General features: G+C 36.5%; 2 protein-coding genes across 3 annotated transcripts; one reads left to right on the forward strand and one right to left on the reverse strand.

The window, feature by feature from the left end:
• The first annotated feature begins 3727 nt into the window (after nucleotides 1-3727).
• Nucleotides 3728-5843, forward strand: LOC141600245 (uncharacterized). Its single transcript, XM_074420432.1, has one exon. It carries the CDS (start codon nucleotides 3797-3799, stop codon nucleotides 5702-5704), a length of 1908 nt encoding a protein of 635 aa, XP_074276533.1. The 5' UTR covers nucleotides 3728-3796; the 3' UTR covers nucleotides 5705-5843.
• Nucleotides 5844-8814: 2971 nt separating this feature from the next.
• Nucleotides 8815-21013, reverse strand: LOC141600246 (uncharacterized). 2 transcript variants are annotated; one of them, XR_012524269.1, is made up of 11 exons: nucleotides 20830-21011; nucleotides 18955-19148; nucleotides 18697-18878; nucleotides 17758-18417; nucleotides 17596-17673; nucleotides 16634-16946; nucleotides 16318-16517; nucleotides 15472-15548; nucleotides 10096-10192; nucleotides 9278-9464; nucleotides 8815-9163 (listed from the first exon to the last, which is right to left on the reverse strand). XR_012524269.1 is itself a non-coding variant. In XM_074420433.1 (11 exons), the coding sequence occupies exons 2-11, from the start codon at nucleotides 19127-19129 to the stop codon at nucleotides 9074-9076; spliced, it is 2064 nt and encodes a 687-aa protein (XP_074276534.1). In that variant the 5' UTR covers nucleotides 19130-19148; nucleotides 20830-21013; the 3' UTR covers nucleotides 8815-9073. The 2 variants fall into 2 exon arrangements, 1 of the variants encoding a protein (XP_074276534.1); XM_074420433.1 differs by having other exon boundaries at nucleotides 10096-10197; nucleotides 20830-21013.
• Between the last annotated feature and the right edge of the window lie 818 nt (nucleotides 21014-21831).

Raw genomic sequence — 21831 nt, forward strand, 5'->3', positions numbered from 1 at the left:
TCATTAATCCAACTCGACATCTTATACTTGATACTTGGATTAAATCAACCGACTTAGAAAGCTCTCACATGTTAGGTTTAAATCATTGAATGCGCATTCATGCATTTAAACCGTTTTATCAACTTTTGCATTCAATCAACCAAGATCGATCAGTAGAGGCCGCTAAACGCGGGCGGGATTGGGTGTCTTATTAAAGGGCTTCCCAATACGTACCTTCACCTCTTACTCAGAAACTTTGGATAGTGGACGACCTTATCCAGGGCGTACGAGAGTCATTCTAGAGATAGGATGCTAAAGAGGGACGATTTCCTTATCTTTAGTACCTATGTCAAAACGCTGCTTTGTGCTTCGATTTAACCGAGGTATAAAGTGGAATTCGAACGGGTTCCAGGCATCCCACAAATGCTTGGTGGCGACTCCGAACATCTCTAATCGTTTCGAGGCCCTTACCGAGACGAAACCGACCGATCTAAAAACGATCCGGTCGAAAGCACCTTTACGCCGCCGAGCGTGGCTTTCAAAAAGACCGCTGCACGTCCGCAGATCGAACCGGACCTGCAGGTGGGCCATGTCCACAAGATGCTACAAATTTTCCACCTAATTAAACATTAAAGCTTATAATTGGGCCTAGTTTGTGTAATAGGCATGTGTCAATGTGTGTGTTGAGCTAACAATGGGCCTAATCTGTTAGATTGAGATATTTATTAACTTTAAAAGCTCACAGTTTATTTATAGCGCATAATATTTGTTTCCGTCCTTTATGATACCGTCGTTTCAGTACCAAAAATAAATACCTAGATACTACTAACAGAAGTCAGTGGTAAGTAGGGTCGATCTCCACATGGAGGCTGTCACTATCTACTTGTCAACTCGGTCTGCATAAGGTCACACTTGGAGGTTGGAGTTGTATAAACTAAACTAAGGAGATTAAGGCAAGAGAAAAAATTAAGAGGAATTAATAAGAGAGAAAGAAAACTAGGATTGTCGGTTCATCAATGAATATCGATTAATCACAGCTAAGGTCGCAGATCGGTCGCATGTGTCAGTCTAAGGGGCAACGAATATCTCCTTCCGGTCTCAATTCGCCCTAGAATACTATTAGCTTAGTTTCCGCCCTCACTAAAGCATCATATTGTTCACTGCGGGTCTCACCCCTTCCAACCTTCCGGTCTAGGTTAAGGTTCCCCAAAATTAATTAAGCTAAATGCATTGATTCAAATAGCTAGTCACAATTAACGGCAGTGATTAACAACATAGACAGAACGATAACAAAGGATTTGTAACCTAATTAGCAATTAACATCAGTTCACTGACTCCCCTAAATCCTAGCAGGGAAATTAGCTAGACATAATAAATAAAATAAAAGCAGAAGATGAAGAAGTAAATAACATTGCCAAATAAAGAGAGAATAGAGAAAGAATTACTAAATAAGATCCGGACGAAAGGCAGTGTTCAACAGAGAGAAAGGGAAAAGATTAATGTATGAGGTCCCCCTCTAAAGTGTCTGTCATCTTTCCTATTTATAGGAAAGACAAATTATTTGACCTAAAAACGAAATAAGACTGAAAAAGCCCGAGCCCAATAGAAAACCACTCGATCGAGCAATTTAGAATCACTCGATCGATCAGATTCCTGGCAAAACCTCTCGATCGAGTAGAAAACCTACTCGATCGAGGAACTCCAATTATGCGCATTTCGATCGAACATAAATGTTACTCGATCGAAGACTTCTTTTATCCAAAACTACTCGATCGACCACAAAAGCTTTCGATCGAATGACTTGGACTCAACCAGCTACTTGTTTCGTTGTTTTCAGCTTTGACTTGGTGATTTAGCTTCCGAAATGACTTCACGCATCCCATAACAGCAGTATTTCCGCTCCAAAGCCACTCATCTTCCAAATGCATGCAAAATAGACGATAAAATGCTTGATTCCACCACTTTCAGGTCCATTCCTGCAAATAAAGCAAAACAAACCAAAGTAGAATATTCGGGGCATTTTGTAGCATAAAACTACGAGGATAGCATAGAAATACGTGCATAAAGAGGCTTAAAAGACTATATAAAATGCACGTATCACTTTATAAGATAAAAATAAATTAATTAACTTTTTTATGTTAAAACAATTTATGGTAAAAAAGTATGCTATTTACTAAAGTTAATAAAATAGTAATTATAACTTTTGTGGTAAAAAAATCATTAAAATACACATTTCACAACACTATTCAATTTTATTGATTAATTTTGCAATTTTAGTTTTTATGTTTTCAAATCAAAATACATTAATGGAAAATAAAAAAAATTAATAAATTGTCAATTTAAAATCAATATATAATAAACTAAAAAATAAAAATTTATATACACTGTATATACGTTACACACGATCTATATTAGTTCTGGTTAACATGTTTACTACGTCTAGAGATGCAGCTAATCTTGCTTAAGACGACACTATTCGTCTTAAACTTAAGACGAGTTAAATATCACCCTCACATGGTACATAGGACACACTAAAACTTGGGAGAGACGGTTTTTCAATAAGTTATTGAGAGACCAGTCTTTCGTACCCTTTTATTTGTACTTCGTGACCCTTTTGTTAGGGGTGTTCAGAATAAACCGAACCGCAATAACCGAACCGCAAAACCGAAAAACCGTCCATTTTTAAGGTTCGATTAACCGAACCGTTTTGACAAAGCGGTTCTTTGAACTGAACCGTTAACTTTATTATGGAAAAGGTTCGGTTTCACAAAAAAGTAAGCAAAAAATTAAAATATTATATAAAAAACTGTTCGTTCGTTTAATTTTCTTAGTGTATCCAAATTTATAATTTCTTAAATTGATTAATGCTAAAGTTTAGCTTATTAACTTTATTGTTGGGTATAATATATAATAAAAATTTAATTAAACTATTAGAAAAAATTCTCAAAAATTAATGAAAACTGAAAAAAAGTAATATAGAACGATTATCGGTTAACCGGTAACCGAACCGCTAATAACCGTTTAAAGTGGTTAACCGAACCGTTTATAACCGTTTCTAACGGTGCGGTTTAGGTTCGGAGTTTTGCCGAACCGAATTAAATTAGAGGTTCGGTGAACCGAACCGCGAATGAACACCCCTACCTTTTGTTGTTGATCGTGATATAGTAATTTCGTACCTATTTACATAATAAATGTACCTATTTTATCTTTAATCATGATTTGTACCTATTTTGTAACTTTTAGTATCACTTTTTCTTAAAATTGTAAAATAGTTTCTCAATAAACTTATTGAGAGACCGTCTATCAGGAGACCTACTCGGTAGGACAAACCTTTGAACTTTTCTAATGCATTATATTTTTGTCATATTCATTCTACATACATATATTTAACACATCTTAAATTTGACGAATAATATCCGTCCTAAACAAGAATTTGTGCTAGAGAAATACGACGAATTTTTCCTTTCCCCAGGGATACCAAGAAGAAAATTCTCTACTTTGAACGATGCATGCATTATAAGAGGCAAAACGTCTTGCTTGTGATGGGATTAGCCGTCACAAGCTTGTGACCTCTCATAAAAAGGGAGAGGGGACAAGGTGGGGCATCCCTCATGTGCTTCCCACTCACTTCTCAATGGACATTTTGTGAGAGGAAACGGTATCCGTCACAAGCTTGTGACGGATATCGTCCGTCTTCAATGAGATTTTGTGTATAAGAGGAGGGTAGGTGGGGCCCAATATTTGCAATCCCTATAAAACACAAACCAATACCAACCCAGAAACTCGAATCATCAATAATCTAACAAATCAAGAAAAAATGGCAGGAACCCTAATTGGACCCCCAGAACGCCGTCCCAAAATCCCCAAATCAGCCATCTTAACCACCGATCCTTTCCTAAACACCATCCTCACCAACTTCAACTCCACCCAACTCGACGACCCGTTTAACCTCCGTGTCGGCTTTACCGAAAACTCCGGCGACACTTATCTTGAAACGGGTAACCCTTGTTTAGATCTCTTCTTTGATGTTGTACCCGGTACCCGATCTCATGTCATCACCCAGAAACTCGACGCAGCCTGGGATCACGACTCGTTAACCACCTTGAAACTGATCTGTAACCTCCGTGGTGTTCGCGGTTCCGGTAAATCCGATAAGTCTGGGTTTTATACTTCCGCCATTTGGCTACATGGCCGCCACCCTAAGACCCTCGCTTGTAATCTCGCTACTTTCGCGGAATTTGGGTATTTTAAGGATTTTCCTGAGATTCTGTTTCGGATTTTGGGTTTGACCCACCCTGCCAAGATGACCCCGGTTAAACAATTCGGTCGACCTAGAGGCCCGTTTGCGGTTAAGAAGGGTAAGGGTAAGGTGAAGAAGGGTAAAAAGGGTAAGAAGTCTCAGGCGATGAAGGAGTTTAAAATCCGTGAGGCCGCGGATAAGCAGGCTGTAGAGAAGGAGGCCGCCGCGGAGTTACGACACAAGAAACAAGCCGATATGGCCAAGGCCGTCATTCTAAAGTTTAAGCATGATCCGGATTTTAGGTACCTTCATGAACGGGTGTCTGACTTTTTTGCGGGTCGTTTGAAGGAGGATCTGGTGGCGTTGAATGCCGGTGATCTTAGGAAGATCAGCTTGGCTGCCAAGTGGTGCCCGTCTTTGGACTCGTCCCTTGATCGCGCAACGCTTTTGTGTGAGGCGATTGCTAAAAAGTTGTTCCCCAAAGAGGAGTATGATGGTGTTGAGGACGTACATTATGCCTACCGGGTTAGGGAGAGGTTAAGGAAGGAGGTGTTAGTCCCGCTGCGAAAGGCGCTCGAGTTGCCAGAGATTTTCATGGGGGCCAAGAAGTGGGATCAGATTCCGTATAACAGAGTAGCATCTGTGGCTATGTCCAATTATAAGGAATTTTTCTTGAAGCATGATGAGGAGAGGTTTAATGGGTACTTGGAGTTGGTCAAGTCGGGTAAGGCTAAGATTGCTGCTGGGGCGCTACTGCCTCATGAGATTGTCGGGGCTGCGTTGAAGGGCGGTGACGATGGCGGTGCGGTGGCGGAGCTACAATGGAAGAGGATGGTGGAAGACTTGCTGAAGGAAGGGAATGGGAGTAAAATAGGGAATTGTATTGGGATATGTGATGTGTCTAGTTCGATGGAGGGTACTCCTATGGAAGTGTGTGTTTCTCTTGGGATACTGCTTTCGGAATTGTCCGAGGAGCCGTGGAAAGGGAAGGTGATCACATTCAGTGAAAATCCACAACTTCATATGATACAAGGGGATGACCTTTACTCTAAGGCGAATTTCATTAGAAAGATGAAATGGGGGATGAACACTAATTTCCTAAGGGTGCTTGAGTTGATCCTGTATGTGGCGGTCCATGCTAAGCTTAAGCCTGAGGAGATGGTGAAGAGGGTGTTTGTGTTCAGTGACATGGAGTTTGATAAAGCGGTTACTACAACTAGGAGGTGGGAGACTGATTATATGGCGATAGTGAGGAAGTTTGAGGAGAGTGGGTTTAAGGATGCAGTGCCAGAGATAGTATTCTGGAATTTGAGAGACTCGAAATCAACTCCTGTGACGAAGAAGCAGAAGGGGGTGGCATTGGTAAGTGGGTTTTCTAAGAATGCAATGAAGTTGTTCATGCAGGGTAAGCAGGGTGATCCTCAGGCTGTTATGGATGATGCTCTTTCTGGGAAGGAGTATGACAATCTTGTTGTTCTCGACTAAGTTTTTCAGTTTTGAGCTAATAATTGGGCTACCAGGATTTTAATGAAGTTCAGATGTACTTCGTATTAGATCCATTATAAGCAATTTTTTTTTTTTTGACAAGAATTATAAGCAATTAATTAACATTTCTAGTTCCGAACTCTCCTTTTAATAATTTGTTGCTTTCTGCTTTATTTTATCGACGTCAACTTGATTAGTACAGTTTAGCCAATTATCAAATTCCGAGTATTTTATTGTTTCACAAAACAATAAACCCACCACTCCCAGCTTTGGAAGAATGGGCACATGCATCACGTAAAATGGGTAATACTAGCGCATTCACAATTTTCGAATACTCTCCCGGCATCCCTTTTATTGTCCTTCCCAAATAAAAAGTAGGACAATAAAAATGAAAGATATGGAGTATAATTTGTATTATCAATACTATATATTAATTTCAAAAACCAAGGAATTTCAATGTAATTAAATAAATTTATACAAATTAATTATACTATATAGTTTTAAATCAATGTAAATATTATATAGTTTTGGTTGAAATATAAATTTAGTGAACACCGGAATATGGTGATTTTTCTTAAAATAAACATGTCCCACTTATGGTATTAATTTAATTAGTATAAAGATGTTAATTATTTTAACATAAACAAATATGATATAAGTATATTATATTTTGAAAACTATTAAAAAGTAAATAAATCAAGCTAGATTTCCAAAAAAAAATATAATATTCCATAATTATTTCGACTTAATTAATTTAATGCATATTTGTAATATATTTAATGCATATATGTTAAACGAGACAAGTTCTCATAAGTCCTTCATATATACACTAATTAATTCTACTTTCTCTCTCTAGTTTTAATTATACATTCACTAATTGATTATTCTACCCAATTAACACTATCTTTTGCCTTCTTATATTTTCAAGTTTATACTTTTTTTTTTTTTGAGAGAGTTTATACAAATTTTATGACACTTACTGTTTTAAAAGTGTAATTCTAACAAAAAAAGGTGTAATTTTATCAAAAAGAAAGCGGTTTTGACGGATATTATTTTAAAATTTCAAATTTTGAAGCAAGTTTACGACAAATTTTGCGTTTTACGACAAATTTGAAATTTTGAAGCAAGTTTACGACAAATTTTGAGAAATATTATTTTGAATTTTTCAAATTTTAACACAACTCATTGTAAATTGAATGATTTATAAGTGTAACTTTAGTCTCTTAGAAGTGTAACTTTAGTCCATTAAAATGTAATTTTAGTTCAGAAGTGTAACTTTAGTCCATTAAAGTGTAATTTTAGTCCATTAAATTGTAATTTTAGTCCATTAAATTGTAATTTTGGTCCAGAAGTGTAACTTTAGTCCATTAAAGTGTAATTTTAATCCATTAAATTGTAATTTTAGTCCATTAAAAGTGTATCTCTAGTCCATATTAAAAGTGTAACTTTAGTTCTCTGAGGGTGTAACTTTAGAGGCGTTTGGTACGAGAAAGGGTAAGGGAATGAAATCAAGAAAGGGTAAGAAGGGGAAAGGCATGTGATCACCCCTAATATCCTTTATTGTTTGGTTGGATATTAAAGAGAAAGGGAATTGTCACCATTAAAACTAACTCCACCACCTACCACCGCCATCACGCACCACCTGTCACCACTACCCACACTGATACCACCAACAAGATGGCGTCGCCACGACACCGTCGTTTCTCATCGACAACCACCTCGCCATTCCCCTCTCCCTTGTCGGACACCAAAACCCAAAGCCCCACAAACAATTAAAAATAAGCCAGCACCCACGAAACTGTCGTTTCCTCACCCTAATAAACACAAGATTTGGTGTTGGTGTGGTGTTGGGGAAGAGAGATTACCGGCGAGGGAGGGAGTTTCGATGGGGTGGGAGAGTTATTGAAGGTGTTGGTGTGGTGTTTAGTGGTTGGGGATGTGGGGTGCGAATGGAAAGCAAGGGTGGCGTGGAGAGGCGATGAGTGCGCCAGTGAATGGGCCGGAATAAGGGACCGCCGGAATCGCTGGGGGTGGTTGTGTCGGTGTGGGAGGGTGTGGTGGGTGTTGGTGGTAGTGTTTGACGGTGGGTGTACGAATGTAGTAGTGGTAATAGGGAGTAGGAGGGAAACTGGGAAATGGGGTTACGGGGTTACGGTGGGGGGGGGGGGGGGGCATGGATGAGAATGGTTTTGGGGGTAAGGGAGGGTATGGGTTACTCTTAGTTTGTGTCAAACAAACAACAACAAGAGAAATCGACCATTTTGATTCTCTTTCCCTTTCCTAAAGCCCCCGAACCAAACGCCCCCTTAGTTCTTTGAGGGTGTAACTTTAGTTCTTTGAGGGTGTAACTTTAGTCCTTTGAGAGTGTAACCATAATAGAAATAAGTATAACTTTATTGGAGATAAGTGTAATTTTAATAGATAAAAGTGTAATTTTAATGGAGAAAAGTGTAACTTTAATAATAGAGAAAAATGTAACTTTAACAGAAAAAATGTAACTTTAATAGAAAAAAAAGTGTAATTTTAATAGAAAAAAGTATAACTTTAATAATATAAAAAAAATAACTTTAACAAAAAAAATGTAACTTTAATAGAAAAAAGTGTAATTTTAATAGATAAAAGTGTAATTTTAATGGAGAAAAAGTAATAATAACAAATGTAATAAAAGATAACAATTCTAAGAACAAAAGGAAGTATATATGAAAAATTAGCTAAGTAATCGATTTAAGTAAAATATTAATAGCAAGGTAGATTTGTCTCATAATTTATTTCATTGTAATTTTAAGATATACCCCGTATCATAGAAAAATATATTAATCATAAATTGATCAGTTATGCAACTTTAAAGTAATTTTAGTTAATTGAAAAAATATTTTAATGCTAAATAGAGCTAGCCCAGGGGAAGCCGGGCACCCATACTAGTTACTTTTATTATATGTCCGGAGCTTGTTAGGATCACCAGTGCAGAAAGAGACAGCTATTTAATACAAGTACCACAGTTTTCTTTTTTGATAGCGATGGAATTTGAACTCTAAAAATCATATACTACGTTTCAAGATTCAGAAGCATAATGTATGGTGGACAAAAACTCGCATTGATTCAACTTTTAAGTCAAAGACAAACTCCCGGTATGAGATGCTCAGTAACGAAATGCACTGTGATTCAAGTTTCAGTGTTCTTGGATAGACATACTTTTTACAGCTAGCTGAGATTTTTTTTTCTTTTTGTGAAAAAAGAGAAAATGTCAGTACAATATCTAAGTTAAGACCTCTTCTATTTGCTAACTGATAGGGTGATAGCTTACTCACCGCAAAAACCTATGTACTGCGGAGTATTTTGTTCATTGAAGTAACCTGAACTAGTAAGAAATCAAACCACAATAGCTGGGCAAAAACATCTTTTCCCGATGGTCTTCGATTCCATCAGTTTCCATCCTTCACCTTCAGTATAACACTCGACCTGTGAAAAAAGAAAATTATAGAAAAGACAAACATGGTGAAATTAGGGGGCTCTAATCAACCCCCTAACCTACGCAAAAGATAAATTAAGAAGGCTGTTAGGGAAAATGTTTACCGTGTCTAAGACATCTTCATTACTCTGCATCCCGCCTATCGCATAAATTCTCTCCCCGAAAGTGACACCACTCAAACAACCCCGAGCATATGTCATGGGCTTTGACATAGTCCATGACCCAGTGCGAGGCTCAAACATTTCTACCGTGGGGACCATTTGAGTTCCATCAAATCCGCCAATGGCATACCTACAAATGGAGCCAAAGACGTGCAAAAACGAGATCATTTTCCAACGGATGGCTGGCCAGGATTTAATAAATCGAGCCAAACGGAATAGCTGATAAACAATTTATTACTCCCTTTGGTTTTGGAACAAAGACCAAGGAGAGGAGAGGGGAGGGGACCATTTGTGGGTGTTGTATTGAGTCACAAGTGGACAATAGGTTATGGGATAATCAAATTAACTCTTAAAAACATTCCCAATATAGAAAGGTAAACAAATGAATGAGACGCCCATAAATGGAATAGGTAAACAAAAGACCGGGACGGAGGGAGTATAATGTTTTCCTGGTAAGGCAGCACTAATGGATAACTTAGCAAACTATAATAAAATTATAAATTGTTGTAAAGAAACAGGCGTACTGTTTAAGAAGTTTAAAAGCTCATGAAGACACAGGCAGATAAGTGAGAATGGACTACGCACTTCTTCCAACACAGAAAATTAACCACTATTGTACCATAGTTTATAGTTCTCCCCTTGCCCCTACTCGGCAGCTCAATATGGCTCAAGAATCCTAATTATTTCAACAAGACTAGACTATCTGATAAAAGTCAAATGAAAGGGTCGCAACTATAGAAAACAAACATAGGAGCACTTACAACTTCTCATTCAGAACTGTCAAAGAGTGACACCCTCTGCTTGAGTTCATACTCTTTAATCTTGACCAAGAATATACACGGGGATCGAATCGTTCAACTGAACTGCACAATGGATAGTAAATGACTGAACAGCAGCAACTACAAAGATTAAAAAATATACATATATTTTGATGAACCACAAACAAAACATATAACTAACGCTGAAGATCCATTGTAAGAAAAGCATAAAAATACCAAACACAAGACAGAACAAAGCGATTCAAAGCTTTGTGTTCCAAATAAGCTTGGTGAAAGCTAAAGAAACACTCTGTAGATGCTATTAAAATGATCCTGTTACGTAACGGACAACCAAGCCGGCATTACAGTTTTTACCGTTACACTGAACCTTACAGCAAAAAAGGGTAAAGTTTTGGCCACACCAATCACACTTCAAAATTTAGCCATTAACCAGTATCACCGCATTAATTCAATAATCGAGAATTTCACGAAAGTTTTTGAGAAACATATTAGAATATGCATTGAATCTGTCAAGTCCCCTTTCGAACAATCCAGCACGAGGGGGAGTCCCACTGCCTATCGTTCTAAGACAGAGTTAACTGTTTGGGCTTATTTTCTGGGTATTCTACTTACACATCTGATTAGGATTAGAGAGTACTATATAAAATCTCTAGGTCATAACCTAGCCGTGATAATTATTATGTCCTCCGTAATTCCACAAGATCATTTTCATGTGCTCTTCACCATAAATTTGCGTGCTGTTTCCGTTCTTTAATTATCTTTCTTGCATACGATATAAGATAACATATGCATTTGCAAAAGTTGGATGTATACAACATTACCCCTGATGTATATGTGAAGAAACTAGGTCATAAGTGAAATAAGATACATACTACAAATATGGAAATTAACTTAAAATTCGTAACTCAATATGAAATGAACATTTAATGTTTTTGAAATTACACCAGATTTGCATGCAAATGACGAACCAGTTAAATTGCACCAACAATATCCCAACATTTCACGATCATACCACCACAGTGACGGATACTGCATTTTTATTACCATGATCCCATGGTATTGGTAAGGTATAGGGAAAAAATAAGGGCTCAATGAGGTAGCTGCAGAAAATAGATAATCCTAATCTGTCTCTTAATAAAACCAGGCATCAAGCTTCCACCACTTGGAAAATAGACTGATACTGGGACAATAGATCCTAATAAGATAAGTTCTCAAGGTTCTCATTATGTTGGTGGTTCTCACCGGATCCCAATTCCTATAGAGTAAAGTTCAAATGAGTCCCTTATATCTTTTGAGTCCATAAGTCCCTCCCACAACCCTTGGATCATGCATGGTGGAAGGTTGAGATTGAAAGCAAGAAACACACTTAACACTAATTAATTTACTTTTCTCTCTAGTTTTAGTAATACATTCACTAATTCATTATCATACACAATTAACACCACCTTTTGTCTTATACTTCAAAGTTTGTGAAAATTTTGTTAACATTTTTGCTGTTTCGGTTTTTTCATTTTTTTTTTCGAGACAAGTTTTCAACATTTTAGGATTTTACGAGTCTAATTCTAACAACAAAAAGTGTAATTTTAAGGAATATTTTCGAGAATTTTGCGTTTTACAAGTTTAACTTCAATCTTTTCCGAGTGATTTTAACGAATAATATTTTGAAGTTTTGTAATTTTATCACAAATTATTGTAATTTAGCATTTTACGAGTGTTATTTTAATGACAAAAAGTGTTATTTTAGTCCAGGTAAGTGTAATTTCAGTCCAATGAGATTGTTATTTTTAGTCAAGGAGAATGTAATTTTAGTCCAGAAAAGTGTAATTTTAGTTCGAAAAGTATAATTTCAAATCCACTTTGAGAATGTAATTTTAGTCCATTGAGAATGTAACATTAGTCCAATGAGAATATGAGAATATTACCAAGTCCATTGAGAGTGTAACATTAGTCCAATAGAGCTAAGTGTAATTCTAACAGAAAATAGTGTAATTCTAACAACAAAAAGTGTAATTCTAACAACAAAAAGTGTAATTTTAGCCGAAAAAAGTGTTATTCTAGCAAAAAAAAAGTGTAATTTTAACAGAAAAAAGCGTAATTCTAACAACAAAAAGTGTAATTTTAGCCGAAAAAAGTGTTATTCTAGCAAAAAAAAGTATAATTTTAACAGAAAAAAGTGTAATTCTAACAACAAAAAGTGTAATTTTAGCCGAAAAAAGTGTTATTCTAGAAAAAAAAAAGTGTAATTTTAACTGAAAAAAGTGTAATTCTAACAACTAAAACTGTAATTTTAGCCGAAAAAAGTGTTATTCTAGCAGAAAAAAGTATAATTTTAACATAAAAAAGTGTTATTCTAGCACAAAAAAGTATAATTTTAACAGAAAAAAGTGTAATTTTAATGATGAAAAGTGTAATTTTAACAGAAAAAAGTGTAATTCTAACAACTACAAAAAGTGTAATTTTAGCAGAAAAAGTGTAATTTTAGCCGAAAAAAGTGTTATTCTAGCTGAAAAAAGTATAATTTTAACAGAAAAAAGTGTAATTTTAATGGAGAAAAGTGTAATTTTAATGGAAAAAAGTGTAATTTTAACGGAGAAAAGTGTAATTTTAATAGAAAAAACTTTTTAAAATAAGATCTAACTTTTTCATTTGTTTTTTTTAAAAAAAACTCAAATCTCCACCATCACAACAACACCAACCCACAACAACTTTTACTCGAAAAAAATTAAAAAAAGTTACAAGACTATTTCAAAAAAGTTACAAGACTTATAAGATTAAAATTAAAAAAGATCACACACAAAAGAACGAAAGAAATAAATTAAAAAAAAAAATGAGAAGATCTCGTTTTCCTTAGAGATCTCGTGTTTTGAGCCCAAGTAAACAAAATTAAAACATTAATAAACTACCAAATCTGAAAAACTAAAACACAAAAAAAAAAAAAAAAAAAAAAAAAAAAAAAAAAAATAGAAAACTGGATCTCAAAATCCTTCGAAGAAGGAGATCTCAAATAATTTAAAAAAAAAATAAAAGACTACATTCACTGGTACACACGTCCTAGTGTCCCACCAACACATAACAACCAACATTTCAAAATCATTCAAAAAAAGGAGATTCCAAAAAAAAAAAAAAAAAAAAAAAAAATTGAAAACTAGATCTCGCTCGACAGACACCAACACCCTCATCTACACACGGCCACCACAGTCCCACACCCACGGTTGCTTTGGCGGCAGCAGCAAGAGGCGACTGAGATGGTGGTCATGGCAGATCTGGTGGTGTTTGGGGTTGTGCGTGGTGTCGGGGTGGAGTGGCGGTGGGTGTGGGTCGTGGGGTTGGTGGGTGTGAAAAAAGGTTGTTGGCGGCGGAAATGCGAGTGTGGCAGTAAGGGTGGGGGTGTGGTGGTGGCGGGTAGGTTTTGGTGGGTGAGGGTTTTTGGGTTTTATTGATTTTTTTGGGTTTTAGATAGATGTGGTGAATGTTATTTTGTGAGATGAGAGATAAAGTGGGTGGAAAAATAATCTTTTATAGTGAATTAGGTGTTTGATTAATGTAGATTAGGAAGGGTAGTGAGAGAGTGGGTTTAATTACCCTTAATCTCCTTTTTTCTTCACCAAATCTCAGCCTTCTATTTTCCTCATCCAAGGGCTATAAGGAGGACTTATGGACTCACATGTAAGAGGTGGACTCTCTTGATCTTTACACTATATATATATATATATATATATATATATATATATATAGAGAGAGAGAGAGAGAGAGAGAGAGAAGAGATCATGTAAGGCCAAGATATATAATGAGTCCATAAGTTCTATTAAGGGCCATTGGATGGTGAAAATGAATGGCCAAGATCAACCCCAAAAAAGTGTGTTTATTAGCTAATCTCACCATCTCTCTCCTCCTTCACTAATCCACTCTAATTAATCACTAATTTACTATATATTTGTTTTCCACTCATCCATTTCTCTTTCATCTTACACATTTCACTTCTCTTTTCTCTCAAACTCTAAAAAAAAAAAAACCCAAAAAATCCAAATAAATAAAAAACCCAAAAATCCAAATAAATAAAAAAAACCCAAAACACCCAAAAAAATCAAAAATCCAAATAAATAAAAAAGTTCTCTTCCTCTACACCACCACCCCACCCGACACCACCCACCGTCTCACAACCACCGCCGCCGCCAACCCCACCGCCGCCGGAACGTTTTTTTTTTTTTTTTTGTTTTGGTGTTATTTTTTATGTTTTGAGTTGTTTTTTTCATTCGTTATTTTTGTTGTGTTTTTTTCATTCGTTATTTTTGTTGTCATTTATTTTGTTTATTCTTGTCTTTTTATCTATTTTCTCAATTCTCGTTTTTTTTACATTTTTTTTCTTAAGATTTTGGGTAAAATAAATCTCATATAATAAGTTAATTTTAATATTTTGAAAAAATAACTTTATTATCTCGTTTTGTGGTGGTAGTTTGGTGGACTAAAGTTATACAAAAAATGGACTAAAGTTATACAAAAATGCACTAAAGTTATACCAAAATGGACTAAAGTTGTAGGGTGGTTCGTGGCAGGTGGTGGCGTCTGCAGGAGGAGGGAGGTTGTGGGGTCAGATGGAGGTCGTCAGTGGTGGTGTTGGCATGAGGTGGTTGGGTTGGTGAGCCGGGTTAGGAGATGTGGTGGGGGTGGCTGGGTTGGTGAGTGGGTGAGGAGGAGAGAAAGTTTTTTTTTTTTGGTTTTTTATTTTGTTGGGATTTTTAGAGAGAAATTGGTTTTTTTTGGGTTTATTATTTTGTTGGGAATTTTAGAGAAAATGGGATATAGTGAGAGAGTAGGAGTGTGGGATAATGAGAGGAGAGATTAGGAGAGGCTGAATGTTTAAGGAGTTAGAATGATTAAAGGAGGTAATTAGATGAGATTAATTTGTAGCCATTCAATGAGATGCAATCTCATCCTTCCATTTCCCTCATCCAATGGTCCATATAAGGACTTAGGGACTCATTATATATGAGGACCTTACGAGAACTGCTCTCTCTCTCTCTCTCTCTCTCTCTCTCTCTATATATATATATATATATATATATATATATATAGAGAGAGAGAGAGAGAGCAATAACCATAGTCCCATAGAATCATGTCCCGTTTGCCCCTTTTCATGTCCTCTATTAAGAGCAGACTAATACAACTATACAAGGACAGCAAGACAACAAAGTAACGAGTCCATGTCTATTGACAGTATCAAATCACCAACACTTGCTGTGGAAAGCTACAGTTTAAAAGGCTTGGCCGATCAACCAATTTCAACCACAAAAGGGAATGATCATTTACAAACCATGTAAGCAGTAGCAGCATGACAGACGCAAAATATAAGGAATTTACCTCACATATTCCTGTCCATCATATCCACCAGCAACATATAGCACACCATTTAATTCCGCTGCAGCTGGGGCAAAACGCTGAAAAACCAGAGGAGATGACTCCATTTATTATAATACGTTTTGATTTTACAGTAGAATTTTTTTTCCCGAGCAGTAGAAGTTTGGCTTGCATTCAAAAGCTATTGAGTATTGACTTTCTGCTGGTTCCTTTTCTTTAGACCTTTCAGAGAATAATCATCATGCTAATATGCGGAGTATAATACAGCTCCTAGAACTCCTCAGTAATAAAGAATCTTAGTCAAGAGTAAACAGTGAACTTTAAACAAAAAAGAACACACAAATCGAAAAATGATTGTGAAACACAACGCTGCAACCCTCATCACATTCAAAGGTTGCTAAAATAACACTAAATGCATTAAACCATTGATAGATAACATAAGCAGCAAGTTTAAGTGAATGACGCAGTAGAGGCAGATCAAGAAAAATGGAAGGAATGAATTTGGAAGTTCTAACAAGTTCAATACCAACTGCCCTAGTATCTACGCACTTACATCAAAGTACGAGCGATCCGACGCACACAATTTTACTCATGTGCTGAGAACAGAAAAAGTCATAATATAAGGAAAATTGATCATTGAATCACGGAACAGTTCGTGAGCTCTTCCGCTTTATTCAATCAATACTCCTTTGATAATGTCAGTGGCGTAAATTGTTCAATCTCAAATTCTTATAAACTTCCGATTTTCTTTCAGAAAAATTATGTAAATGTGCTTCATAAATCATAGAGATAATTAAAGGTGAAAAGCTTTACTGGAATCTAATAGATTAGATGTTCATGAGCCCTTACTTTTTGCAGCATTGATCTGGTAACTATCCACTTTCCAACATTCAGATCGAGCACTTCTACCTCTGAGAGACTGTCTTCTGCATCTCCACCTCCTATAGCAAAGATCTTGGCAAGTAAAGAGACTGCAGCTAAACTTCCTTTCTTCCTATTCAATGAAGGGTAAGTGGTCCACTGATGGCTCTGCAGATTGTATGATTCAACTTCATACAGCAGGAAGGTAGAGTTAATACTCATTTATCAGAAAACCATACTCCATAGATTACATGAAAAAGAACAGCATAGGAATGATAGAGAAACTGATTCGGATAGCATGTACCTGTGTCGTACCAAGATGAATCGTATTCACCACCCAAAACATACAAGTCTCCATCACGCTTCACTGCAGAAGAATATGAACGGACAGATCTCATGTGTGCAAGAGGTCGCATGACATCCTCAAAAGGACAATAGCAATCTATGTTTTGCAGCAATGAAGAGCCATCAAATCCACCCACTAAAAGTATAGATTGGTAAATATCTTGATTTTCAGACATCATCTCCTCCAAATGCATGGCTGAGAGAGAGGACCCTGAATGCGCAGATTGCTCAAGATGGGATTCTGATTTTTGAAGCATACGACTTGCTTCCTTCTGCATTGTCAATTTGTAAAGTAAGAATAGATGCATATGAGACGCGACGAATATATAGATCTTCAGAAAATAACAGCAACAACCTTTTACATCTGTTAATTTTCATTACCACGCATAAACTTTCATGTGTTAGCCAACCATAAATCATATTGGGACTAGGGCATTTTTGTTGTTGACTTAGTGTGTATTGCTAATTTGCTACGATCCTTCATACTCCCTCCAATTCACCATTTTCTTCCCCTTTCCTTTTTCCACAAGAAATAAGAAATTGAATTTAGACCACATAAAACACACTACCCCACATGCTATTGAATTTGGACCACACAAATCAACCCAAAAAAGGAAATAGGGAAGAAAACCTGAATAATCCGTTTAAGGAAATAGGGAAGAAAATGGTGAATAGGAGGGAGTATGTTTTATCATCTTTGTGAAAGGAATATGAAATAGCGAGTCATGGTAGATCGTACTGACCAACCACTTCAAACAACCATAAAAACAAAACATTTGCTTGTGAAAAACACAAGCGGTGATACATAAAAGCACATCAGCATGTTATCAGAAAGAGAAACAATACCCACAAACAGATTCAATAAAGCAACATAGCTGTACAGAAAACAAGCAAAATAAGGTAGATGAGTCAAATTCTTACCAATTCCAGCTCCAAATTATGAATCTTCATGGTTTGCCTGAAGTGTAACTCTTTCATCTCTCCCATTTCTTGAATCAACTTCATAGAACAGGTGATCAAAGGATAAGCCAAAAGAGGATGGAGATACATGAAAGGAGTGTGAATTAAAAAGATATGAGATACCTTAATTACAACTGCACGTAGATCTGAATTTCCTTCTGAGCTTGCGTCTTCCCCTAAGGAAGGTGCATCTGAGATAAGGGTGAGAGCTTCAGCTAGATTCGTCGTCTCAGTGGCCATAAGAGGTGCTCCACTTACAGAGGTAGCTCTAGAAAAAGTAGGAGATTCGTTGTCAGACATAGTAGGAGGCCCTTCACTATTGGATTCTTCACATTCCTTGCTTGAAGAAAGGGTGAACTGGGGTTTAAAAAGAGAGCTCCATTTTCTCTCTGAAGTAGAAACTATGTCATTTTCCGAACCCTTGGCCACATCTTGATCAAGTAGAGCTTCTGATCTCTCTTCTCCTTTCACGGTTGGTGTAGAATCGCAGAGAAATTCCTGGTCCGTAACTATATTTGTTGCCTTGGGGTTGCACTCTTCTTCATGAGCAACTGAGGCAGCTGATTGTCCAAATAATGTGCCCCACCTAGCTGCAGTTGGAGGGATTGATACACTCGGACTAATTGGAGAAGTTGAGAATAGTGAGATCAACTTATTTGTCTGTACTTGATCTAGTTCAAACCATAGATGATTAGGCTCATGCTCAAGGTAGTTTTTAGCTAAGATAGGCTTATACTGGTCCTCACGTAAAGGATGGCACTGCATGCGAATTTTAACACGAACCTAAAATAAAACCATGAAAAAGTTAGGTTTAGTTATTGCTATGTGTAAAAGACAGTACCTTGTTGGACTTTAAGAGTTAACAAGTCTTGCATTCACATGCGTTTAATAATGTTTCTTGTAATACGGAGTTTTGGAGTTCTACTATAATAATATTATTAAATGTCATATACTAAGAAAGTGAATGGTACAGAGTAATGCTTTTACATCGAATTGAAGTTCAAGTTTAATAACAGCTCAACCTACCAAAAAAGTATCAAGTTGCGGACTGTGACACTATACCTGTGCAGGAAATGGTGTTGTCTCTTGACCATCTAATGTCCATGCATATTTGTTGATATTCATTTGCCCAGAAGATGTCGCCTCAAAAAGGCCATGAAGTGTCCTGTCGCTATAGTTGAATAGGAAAAGTGGCATTCCCGGAGTAACATTCTGCACGTACTGAATATGTGGCGCTGGTAAACCTGTTCAACAAATTCAGTAATCCTTCCTTCAAGACATTATAGAAATCCAGTTATGAGAAAAAATTAACTGACTTACCAAACAACTGTTTAAAAATGCATTCCTTGAACGTGGAATACTTGCAGCCAAAAATTACTCCAGCAAGTTCATTCTTCCTCAGATGTCGAGCAGAGTATGGGTTGATATTACATGTCGGCTGATGATTAAGGTTCTTTTTGGGTACCACTGTTTCCATCTTCCTACCAACACCCATTCTATTGACCAGATGTATTCTGTATAAGAGAACCAATATATAATCCAGTCTCCGGAGCGTGAATAATCTCAGAAAGAAAAATAAGAGAAATGACATGATTGAAAATACTTCAAGCAGTAAATAGTTCAAACATGTTCCTTCTTAGGATTTAGATGAGAGATGCAGAACTACACACAGATAATCTTACATATATCTCAACTTTGAAATACAAACTAACAAAACGGTTTATCTGCATAGATGAACTTTTTCATATGTGAATAAAACTGGTTCCAATAGGCTACATCATCTGTCTTGCTAGGAACAAAACATGACTCACAGAAAAATAAAGCTTCGGCAGTCGCATCATAAGAAAAAGGGGTATCGGAACCACTAGGCTAAACAAGGTATGAGAGTGCTGATACACCATAAAACCATCACACAATTAAGATATTTTTGCCGGATCTAAGATGCTCCAACTAGACATCTAGTATTCTGGTATATGTATTTAAAAAAAAAAAAAAATAGCTTGCACACCCCAAACATATGCAACAATCTTCATATGTGACAGAAAGTAATTCGGGAACACTGGTTTGACGCAGTTTAAGGTTGAATCTATGCTCACTGTAACTGGCCAAAGACTTCGACACTAATTACATTCAAATAAAAATTTGTTACCAACTTTTCAACATACAGATTGAGTTAACCTTCTTCACAGCAAATGAAATGCATATAGGCAAGCATGAAAACATACAGTGCCTTAATATTCCCTTTTGATTCTCCCATATGTTCAGCAAAACGAAACACCACTCAAACGAAACAAAGCCACTGAAAGAAAAAGAGTAGATGCAACTACACTAGCAATTTAGGTCTAATATGGAATCGTCAATCAAGGCTCTAATGTTATTATTGTCGTTGTTTCATGATGAAGCCATCTAGCCCAATGGCCACTTAGTCGCTCATGAACAATTCCTATAAAACTTGACCTTGACTGACAATTATCTAGCTCATGTTTGCGATTCATGTTTGCGATTCAAGTTTGAACAATTCCTATTTCGTAGTGTTTCATAATTCATGCCATAACAACTGATATTAAAATACTGCACAAATCATGAAACAAACTGAAACTTTCTATGTTATAGGCAAGGTACATTATGCTATTAGAGTTGAGGGATACTACATACAGACCTACTCTAACTCATAACAAAGTTCATACTATGCCGTTGTCGAATCTCCTTGAAAAATTATCAAATACTCGCTACATTCCAAATTACCGATCATTTTATAATTTGTGAGAAAAACTATCAAATACTCCCTACATTCCAAATTACCGATCATTTTATAATTTGTGAGAGACATTTGAATTAAACGTAAACGAATGATTGGGCGGGACTCGGGAGTGAGTATGCCCTAACGCACATATAAGCAAACAACATTCTTCCCTAAAATTTGATTAGAAGTCGAATACAAATGTATGAGAACATTTACTAACCATAAATTACATTCGAGTCCGAAATTTAGAGAGTAACAAATGTTCAAATAAATAGAGAGTAACATGAAGTAAAAGGTAATTAAGGCGCTAAACATATGAAAATGCAAAATTCATCAACACGTGTTAAATCCAAAAGAAATAGGCTCAAAATTACATCAAAATTGAGCAAAAACATGAAAACCTCAAAAAAAAAAAAAGTTAGTAAAAGAGGAAGCAGTCCATAAAAACAAACCTTGATATAAGTGAATGAAAGAGATGAAGAGCGTAGTTCAGTAGGTAAAAATGGCGTATGTATGGAGGATCACCATGGAAATGAAGAGAGGGTTTAGAGAATTTAGGGGATTTTAAGAGAGAGAGAGAGAGAGAGAGAGAGAGAGAGAAAGTGGAACTGGAAAGGTTTAAGGGAAAAAGGAAAAAGAGAGTGAGTGTGTGAATGGGTGGGGTCTATTACTCTACTGGGTGTCGTGTTGTTGAACCATTTTCCTTTAAAATAATATGCTCAAAAATAAAATATGGAGATATTGTCTGTCCGAATTTTTCGTTTTTTAAGATGTACCCCTCTTTTCTTGCAAAAAAAAAAAATTGATCGTCAATAACTTTTGGCTAAAAGTTTAGAATACGATAAACCATTTTTTCAAAGGGTGTTGCTTTTTCACATACGGACTTTACTCTTTCACATACATTTTTTCATTAAATTTCCATATTATACCCTTTTCCTAAATCTAGACTCAATAAGTTTTATACATACATTTTACCCTAAAATTGAATCTAATTGTTCTTAAAACTTGAATAATGGATTATAATTGTTCAAGTAGTGATGTAATTATTTTGTTTAGCAATTATTAATAAATTGTTTATCAATTATTTTGCCCAAAAATTAGGGTTTATAAATCTTAAGTTCTTAGGTTGATGGTCGGTGAAACATGGTGGTTTAGTTGGTGGATGGTGCTGGTCGGAGCAGGGAGGACTGTATGGTGGACGATAATTGTCGGAGCAGGGGGAGACTACGGTGGTCGGTGGTGACCGGAGCGGGGGGAGGGGCAGTGCGAGGGAGGTGCGGTGCGGGAGAAGGAGAAGGGGAAGGAGCGAGTACGGGAGAAGGGAGCGGTCGACTCTGCGGTGGTCGACTGGGATGGTGGTCGGCTAGGGACGGTGCTGTGTGTAGTCGTCAAGTTGTCGGCTGGTGGTCAGATGGTGGTGGGACAACTGGTGTTGATGAACTTTATATTGAATT

This window comes from Silene latifolia, chromosome 9 (genome assembly GCF_048544455.1).
Source record: "Silene latifolia isolate original U9 population chromosome 9, ASM4854445v1, whole genome shotgun sequence".
Taxonomy (NCBI): domain Eukaryota; kingdom Viridiplantae; phylum Streptophyta; class Magnoliopsida; order Caryophyllales; family Caryophyllaceae; genus Silene; species Silene latifolia.